The sequence below is a fragment of the Talpa europaea genome (genome assembly GCF_964194135.1).
Source record: "Talpa europaea genome assembly, chromosome: 8".
NCBI lineage: Eukaryota > Metazoa > Chordata > Mammalia > Eulipotyphla > Talpidae > Talpa > Talpa europaea.
In genome coordinates this window covers 45,962,901-45,972,323 of record NC_140075.1, presented here as the reverse complement: position 1 = coordinate 45,972,323, position 9,423 = coordinate 45,962,901, and the positions used below count along the sequence as shown (strand labels likewise).

The following is a 9,423-nucleotide window of genomic DNA, read 5'->3' as shown; positions in this document are numbered from 1 at the left end:
GGTCTGAGTTTCCTCCTTCAACCAATACAGTGTTTATCAAGAGTAAACTTGGAATAAGGTCAACTTGTTTGAGCCAACAGGAATTCTGTAATACTTCTGATTACTTGACCAATGTATGCATATTTTAGGTTATCAAGAGTTTCACCAATTATTTTGTATCAAAGTTTATACTCCAAACAAGTTGTTTGATGATTTATCATGCTAGCATAGGAAATTTGAAGGAATAACACATTGTATAACATAAACAAACATGCAATACAGGACATAAAAGACAGAGCTTGACCCTGGATTTTTCCTTAGAGTAATTCCTTCTATAAATAAGACTGCTTTTTACAGGTAGACTCAACCTACCACTGGTTTTGGATCAGAAAATGTTAAAGACATAGCTTAAGAAATCTAGACCACTTTGATTTTGTAGTCTATTGTCACCCCAGCCCACAAAAAACATTCTCCAAGTGGATGCTCAGGTTAGATTAAGATGATCTTAGACAAACATATTTACCGAGGCTTAGGATGTAAAGTACGTATCTACTTGCAGCAGCAATAGTCTCTTCAAAATGAGTAAAACAAATTTTTAAATATAAAACATATAAAAAGGACTATCAAGGATAGTTTTCCAAACTATATCTAGAAATACAGGAAAATATGTGTTGCCTCATAATAAAGTTCAATAAATATTCTTTCTGAATCCTATAAACACTAAAAGATGCTTTAGGTTTATTTGGTTCTCATAAATTAAAAAATCTGATTGCTTTTACATAAATTTCTCAAAATTCTTATCTATTTCACACAGTTTTATTAGTGTTTTTTCACTAGACTCAGAAATTATCTAACTCCCTTTCAGAATGTGCTTTTTGTTGATTTTAACAATATACTTAATTTTCTAGCAAATAAACATGATCTAAATTTTAAAGTTCAAGGAAATTCTAGAAAAAGGTAGACGATGAACTATCTGTTTTTCTATATTCCCATATTTACAAAACCTAGCATCCACTGTGGTTTCCTCTTTACACTCATCTCATTGTTAATAAATAGTAACTGTGGTCCAGGTTACCTATATTAAAGATTTCAAAATTCTTCAAAATTTCACAATACTACAAAGTCATTAATATCTGGTTTTGATAGGATATTAGTACTAGTATTATGTAATTTTTTGCTATTGGAAAAGAAATACAAATCTTTATTTTTTTCTAACTAAATTACATCCAAGTTCCTTTATCATTTCTCAAGATAATATCTAAAATGTACATTCCTAAAGAAAGGTAAAGCTGTTCAAGGGCTGAACTAGTCCAATATACAATAAAGGGTTATTTATTCCTGTTATTTTTTTGTTTTTTTCTTATTAAATTTCTATATTAAACCCCTGGTTTTTCATGGATTAGATCATAATTTAACATTGTAAAAAGTCATTTCAAAAATTATTGTGCTAATATTTAGGTTTCAGGAAGGAATCAGACAAAATCAATTATCTCCATTCATCATTTGAACAGAAGATAAAATAGCTTACTAACTGATATGAGTTATGAATGTCACTATGACACAAAATTTGCTGTGATTTGCTTATTTGGCTACAAGTGCAGTATTTTTCATCAGACAACACACAGCATTTCCAACTTGTAACATGAAACGCCAGCTCATAAAGAGTACTGTGTGACTTGAAAAAGTCTGATTGTAACTAAGTAACAACCTTTACCCTGAAAAACATTAACAAAATCCATTGGGGAATCAGGCACAGACGGTATTTATCGGTTTTTCTTCCTTTCCTCCTGTGGTTCTGTTTCTTGAGACATATAGATGGTTTGAACAGAATCTACCACTTCTTACAAAATGACACAGCTATTTTTTTCCTTTTCTTTTTCTTTATCTTTTTCTCGAGGTTCTTTTCGTTTACGGTCACTATTTCCAGATTGTCTTCCATTTGATGGAGAGGCTTGTGCTGGCTGGCTCTGTTTTATGAAAAATAACAGGAAGAAATTAACTCAACTACCCTTAAGATATTAAATCAGTTATCTAGATTAAAAAAACTATAAAAGTGAAAGGCATTAATGCAAAAAGAAGTTATTGGTGTATAGACTTGTTATTTTTCAAGTAATTGCCTCTATCATTCTGGAGAGGTTAAATTAACATATCAATTTTCCAAGCAGATGGAATTTCAAACATAAATAACTAAGATTATTCAAGAAACATGTATGCAAAAATTTAGAAAATGTTAAAGAAAGTGACACCTTTTGGTAAACTACAACAGTTTTCATCATCTCATTAAATACCATATTAAACATTTATTTTCATTGTTTTAAAGATTTATTTATTTATTTATACAAGCACTGGGTACAGTCAGAAGTGCAGGAGGGTGAGAGAATTCACCAGGGCCAGAGCAGGGAACAGAACAGGCAGACTGACGAAGTACACTGCTGAGGGGAGTAGCGGGCGGCAGGAGAGGTCTGCGAGCCATGTGGGACCCTCGCCTGGCGGCCAGGGATCGAACCGGTACTATAGCCTCGCCTGAGGCTGCGGGAAGCTTCACAACCCTCTGCTCAACCGCTGCACCACCGGGGAGGCCCTTAAACATTTATTTTTAAAAAAGATTTATTTTATTGATTTATGCATACAAGAACTGAGGTGTAGGCCAGAGATGTGGGGGTGAGAGGATTCACCAGTGACAGAGTAGGGAACAGAACAGGCAGATGTACTGAAATATACTGCTGAGGGGCGCAGAGGACAAGAAAGAGAGGTCTGCTGTGCTATGTGGGTTAGCTCCCTGGCCAGGGGATCAGAATTCATGCTCAGTGGCTGGAGATAGTTTGATAGTGCTGAGACTTTAACCCCTATGCCACCCGGGAGGCCCTATATTAAATATTTTAAAAGGAGAAAATGTCCTGAGAACTGAGCAAGTGGAATATATGTATTCTGTTATATAAGGAACTTTTTTCAGTGAAAAACCAAAGTATGGTAGGTTTTAACTTAAAAGACAGAGCTAGAAATAGAAATATTTGAACAAGAACTAGAAATATTACACTTATTTTAGTGAATATCTCTATATAAAGCTTCATAAGACCTTAAAGGCATCTTCTTTTCTTGACTACCTAAATCAAAGAAAGAGTTCTGGCATGGTACAGTTAAACATAAAATAGGGGAATTATTTTTTATTTAATGAAACGAGATTTATCATATAGAAGTCTACTACATTATGGCCCTATCTTCAATGCTTAAAACCTTTAACTAAGGCAAGTGAAAAATGGAAAAGTTAAATACTTTGTACTTATCAGACAGTAAGTGCTAACGTTATTTATCTTAACCACAAACAAAAGAGTTAAGTGTTATTTTCTATTTCACAGAAAAGAAAAATGAGGCTAAGAGAGGTAGAGGTCTATGTCCAAGGTGTTGCAACTATTGAGGGAAGATAGAAATGCAAATCCAAGTCTATCTGGCTCCAGTCTACATTCATCCCAGTAGTACCTCATACTGCCCTCTAGTTGACAGAAAAAAACCTTGCTCAAATTGGTTTATTTTCTTGGTAGTTAAGAACTTAAAAATAAATTTGAAAAATACTGCCATCAGAAGTTCAGGAAAAGTAAGTTCACTAAATAAGAAATTTAAGACAAGATCATAAAACCCAATAGGTGCTAAAATGCTAAGATAACTGAAGAGTTAGTAATTAATTAAAAAAATTTGATCTCAGAACAGATTTCTTTTTTTTTAAATAATTAAATTTTTTTTTAAAAAAATATTTATTTATCTATGCATACAAGAACTGGGGTATTTCTTTATTGCTGAAGTGATTTTTGTATTTAAGAATGAGAACACTTATTTTTACCTGGGCCTGTGTAGAAGCAGAAGCTGCAGCTACTGCTGCTTGTTCCTGTTCTTGATAATATTGAGAAGCCCGTCTATCCTCTTCTTCTTGGAGTTTCTTTGCTAGTTCCAAATCACTGATTCCTTCAGGGATTTGTTCCCAATTTATTTCTTGGCTCTGTTGTTCTTGTTGTAGAGATAATGCCATAAGATAATCCTAAGAAATTAAATTATAACCAATTTTAGCCATGAGATTTACCCAAGAACTATTAGTTATAGAGGTTATACCTATAAAGCTTTGAAAAAATTTTTTTTAAAAGATTTATTTATTTATGCATACAAGAACTGTGGTGTATGCCAGAGGTATGGGGGGGGGGTGAGACAGATTGGGGGGCAGAACAGGTGCATCTTCTAAAATACACTGCTGAGAGAAGCAGCAGGCAAGACAGGAGAGGTCTGCTGCGCCATGTGGGTAGCTCCCTGGCTGGGGAATGGATCCAACTCATGCTGCAGTGACTGGCAATAGCTTCACACTGTTGAGACTTAACCCTTTACGCCACCAGGGAGACCCTCTCCAACATGATTTTTAAAGCCAACCTAATTGACTTTAAAAGTTATATCAAATTATCTTACATCCCCTCCCACCCACTCAAACCCCCAGATTATTTCCTATTAGAAAGAATGATGCACCTTTGGTCAAAAGCTATATTAAATTAACAACCACTTTTATTAATAAAATAATTTGACTACCCTTTACACCTTTACATCTATTTTCAAAATTAAAAAAAAGGGAATTTTAAATAACCTCAGAGGCTATATAAAAGATTGTTGACTGTGAACACCTAGTACTAGATACCACAACTATTTTACTGACAGCAAGAATTTGTCCTTTGAATTTTTTTCCTTAATTCTTCAAATTCTGCTATTTGCCAAGTTCCATGGTCTTTATTTTTTGTAACTTGAAACAAATTTATAAAACATTTTTAATATTATATTGCCCCTCTAAGTCCTACAGTCCTGAGGTAAACAAGTCCCATTGTCTCAAATTCGCTTCTTCATTGCTACTTCCACTATTATATATATTTTATCACCTTTATGATCCTATCATATATGATATTAACACCTTACAATGGACTACTGTGGCAGTCTATTGCTTCACCTTTATTCCCTCTGCTCCAATATTTTTACCTATAGTGTCTAGAAAAATTCTGAACATTTTTTTTTTTAAAAAGATTTATTTATTTATGCTTACAGGAGCTAGGGTACAGGCCAGAGATGCGAGGGGGTGAGAGGATATACCAGAGACAAAGTGGGGAACAGAACAGGCAGATTGATCAAAGTAAACTGCTGAGGGGAGCAGTAGGCGATGCAGGAGAGGTCTGTTGCGCCATGTGGGTTGCTCCCTGGCAGGCCTGGGATTGAACTCATGTTGCAGAGGCTGTGGATTGCTTCATAGTACAGTGCTTAACCCCTTGCGCCACCAGGAAGGCCCCATTTCTTTTAAATATTTAAAAAAATCAATTCCCCTGTATAGCTTCTGAAGAAAAATGAGAATGATGACTTTTATGACTGTTCTTGAATCAAAGTCAAAAGTTCTAGAAAGATTAGAATTGTTTTAATCAGATATTCTTATGTGCAATCATAGCTTGTCACTATAGAACTTAACATAAAATATCAGTTGGTCAAACATCTGCCTCCCCTGCTAGGCTGCAGAATCTTTGAGGATAGGATGGAATGGTTTATCTTTGTATCATTAGGACCTAGTAATAATGCAGGAGTAAAACTGCTAAAAAAATATTGGCTAAATGAAGATAGCTTCTATAAACTTAAAATGTTACCAGCAAAACATGTGCTGTTTAATGTAAATATATTTTTGCCTCAGTCACAGAAGAAGTAACATCATTGTTATCTTGTAATAAACATATTGTGGCTCCAAGACTGTCCAATGATAGCAGGCAAAAATCTTATTTGTCTAAGTTCTAAATGAAAATTCTATTCACTATTGCAACTTCTGCTTGTAGGTACATATTCCTCCTTACCTTAGACTTTAATGCTTAGAATAGCCACTTACTTTTTTTTTTTAATTTTTTTTGTTTTTATTTATTTATTTATTTATTTTTTATAGAGGCATTTTTTTTTTTAATTTTATTTATTTGTTTGATTGTTTTGTTTTGTTTTTGTTTCGTTTTGTTTATACAAGCACTGGGTACAGTCAGAAGCGCGGGAGGGTGAGAGAATTCACCAGAGCCAGAGCGGGGAGCAGAGCAGGCAGAAGGACCGAAGTACACTGCTGAGGGTTGCAGCGGGCGGCAGGAGAGGTCTGCGCGCCATGTGGGACCCTCCTCCGGTGGCCGGGGAGCAGCTGGGGATCGAACCAGCGCTGCAGAGGCCGCGGGCAGCTTCGCAACCCAGCGTTCAACCGCTGCGCCACCGGGGAGGCCCTAGCCACTTACTTTTTATTTAGTGCATACTATCTTCAAGATAACTTCTTTTCTACTTTTTCTTACTAGCAAAAGTGTATCTCAAATATGTGCTCTATGATAAAGCAGAGCTAAGCCAATGTTAAGGAATTGTCATCTCTTGCTGGGATTGCTCATATTTGTGTCTTTCTAATGCATTCTTCATATATGACAATTTTTTTACTAAGTAAAATAGATGGTGTCCCCTTCATGTTTAGTACTTGGCATAGCATCTCGCAATTCCTTTCAAATTAGAATTTCTAAACACAATTAAAATTCAAACTGCTTACCATGACCTTTGTAGATCAATGTGATCTGGCCTTCTGAACAAAGATGTAAAAATATACATGTAGAATGATCTATTTAGATAGGGTCAGGAAATTTCACAAGTATATTAACAGATCTTTTTTTTTTTTTTAAAGATTTATTTATTTATTTATACAAGCACTGGGTACAGTCAGAAGCTTGGGAGGATGAGAGAATTCACCAGAGCCAGAGCGGGGAACAGAACAGGCAGACTGACGAAATACACTGCTGAGGGGAGCAGCAGGCACGGCAGGAGAGGTCTGTCGTGCCATGTGAGACCCTCGCCAGTGGCCGGGGATTGAACTGGTGCTGCAGAGGCTGCGGCAGCTTCGCAGCCCAGCGCTCAACCGCTGCGCCACCAGGGGAGGCCCACCAGATCTTTTTTTTTTAAAGATTTATTTTTATTTATTTGTGCACACAAGAACTGGGGTGTAGGCCAGAGGTATGGGGGGTGAAAGGATTCACCAGAGATAGAGTGAGGAGCAGAACAGGTGGATCAACTGAAATACACTGCTGAGGGGAGCAGCGGGCAAGACAGGAGAGGTCTGCTGTACCATGTAGGTCACCTCCCTAGCTGGGGATTGAACTCATGCCACAGTGGCTGGTGATAGCTTGATAGTGCTGAGACTTTAACCCCTGCGCCACCAGGGAGGCCCTATTAACAGATCTTTAGCTCATTATAATACTATTTACAATAATAAAGACATGGAAACAGCCTAAGTGCCCAACACAGAGGAATGGAAAAAGAATATGTGGTATATACACATAATAGAATACTATTCAGATATAAAAAAAGATGAAACCTTGCTGGAAATGGGTAGAAGGGCCTACTGGTTGGTAGTGGATAGTAAATGAATATTTGGTGGTGGTGTTGGGCATGGTGAGAAAATGTAATCTTGGAACATATACAGCATTGTAAGCTAATGTTACCTCAGTACAAAAAAAACACCTCTAGTTAAAAATTTCAGATTATTTAAATTCACATTTGAAAGGAATGAACATTTAAAACAATACAAAGAAGACAAAACAAACTTACTTGATCTATCTGATCTTGTTGGCCTCTGTATACAGTTTCAGGATCTGAAGGTGGCCGCAGATGAAATTCTGAGTCACAGAAATTTCCATCACCATCGACATTGTGTAGGCTTTCCCAAACAACTTTTTCTTCAGTAAGAAACCCCTGGTCTGTTACTAATAAATACAATAGACCCTTAATAAGAAACAAAAGAAAAAGGGCTGTTGAATTGATACAAACTAGTTAATATTTAAGAGAACTTTTATAACCTATATATTTAAAACATATTGTCTCTGCTAGCTAAGTTTGCCCAACAAATAGTAGACCAAGTAGATACCCTATTTGCTCACTGAATTAAATCTACCTAGCTTTGATAGTTTCTAATTGTTATACTACAACAATAAGAACCAAGAGCTCTTGGTATGCTCAATTAACATGTGACTTATAAATAGCCTTCGGTGCTAGGTGTTGAGATATTGACAAAACAAATACAGCAAAACATACGATTGTAGAATATAAGTGATTCAATTTTTCTCAGTTTGTAATTTTTCTTTTATCTTTTTTTTAAATAGAGTTGTCTTTTTTTTTTTTTTTAAAGATTTATTTATTTATTTATTCTTACAAACACTGGGTACAGTCAGAAGCACGGGAGGGTGAGAGAACTCACCAGAACTAGAGTGGGGAGCAGAGCAGGCAGAAGGACCAAAGTACGCTGCTGAGGGGAGCAGCGGGCGGCAGGAGAGGTCTGCGCGCCATGTGGGACCCTCCTCCGGTGGCCGGGGAGCAGCTGGGGATTGAACCGGCGCCGCAGAGGCTGTGGGCAGCTTCGCAACCCAGCGCTCAACCGCTGTGCCACCAGGGAGGCCCTCAGTTTGTAATTTTTCATAATAAAATGTTTGGAATGACTTTTGGTGGCTTATATATCACCTTGCAAAATAGGAAATTACTATATATGTTCTTATAAAATTTGTCATATAGCAAATAAGACATAGTCACAACAAATGGTATCACATTAACTTTTTAAAATTAAGCTTATATAATTAATCTAACAAATAGCAACTTTTGCTTTCTCTACACCATGAGCTACTCTTTCTTCATAATCAAAACATATATCTTGTATTTTGTTCCTGTTTCTGTTGTGATACTGAACCACTTTACCACGATTGTGTTTTCTTGGCTCATTCCCCAGACTATGTATTTAAATTTCTGTATCTCTAGACCTAATGTAGGGTACACCACAAAGTTTGGGTTTAATGTTTATAGAATCAATCAATGAACTCATGATTATAGTTATCACTACAGAATTTAGCAATGCCCTCTAATATTTTATATGAACTAGCTTTAAATCCAATTACATGCAAAGCATCCCTAGTCTACCACATAAGTTTTTTTTTTTTTTTTTAAATTTATTTATACAAGCACGGGAGGGTAAGAGAATTCACCAGAGCCAGAGCAGGGAGCAGAACAGATAGACTGACGAAGTACACTGCTGAGGGGAGCAGCGGGCGCGGCAGGAGAGGTCTGCGCACCATGAGGGACCCTTGCCGGTGGCGGGGATCAAACTGGCGCTGAGGAGGCTGTGGGCAGCTTCACAGCCCAGTGCTCAACTGCTGTGCCACCAGGGGAGGCCCTACCATATAAACTTTGTAAGCCATTTCTTCTTCATATTTACTGAGAATATGACTTTTATTTACTTGCTCAGAGTTCTTACTGGCTAATATAGTATTTTCTACTGTGTAAGAACCATACTTTTTCATGTTCTCTCCTATCATTCACACAATCTTGAGAGTTAGGAATAAGAGCTTCCTATAAAGAGTTTGGTGGGGGAGGTGGTAGAGAAATGATTGAATA

The 9,423-nt window shown here is 36.5% G+C and overlaps 1 protein-coding gene across 2 annotated transcripts in view; it reads right to left on the bottom strand.

Annotated features, from left to right (window-relative positions):
• Positions 1-1,700: 1,700 nt before the first annotated feature.
• The window catches only part of MINDY2 (MINDY lysine 48 deubiquitinase 2), a gene marked incomplete at its 5' end in the record, with an annotated part of 74,275 nt that continues 66,552 nt past the window's right edge, over positions 1,701-9,423 (bottom strand). The window contains 3 exons of one of the 2 annotated variants that reach the window (XM_084241122.1): positions 1,701-1,946; positions 3,815-4,009; positions 7,594-7,767. In XM_084241122.1, coding sequence (XP_084097248.1) covers positions 1,821-1,946; positions 3,815-4,009; positions 7,594-7,767 — 495 coding nt within the window. In that variant the 3' untranslated portion in view covers positions 1,701-1,820. The remainder of the gene's footprint in view (positions 1,947-3,814; positions 4,010-7,593; positions 7,768-9,423) is intronic. The other variant, XM_084241123.1, reaches the window with a different exon arrangement.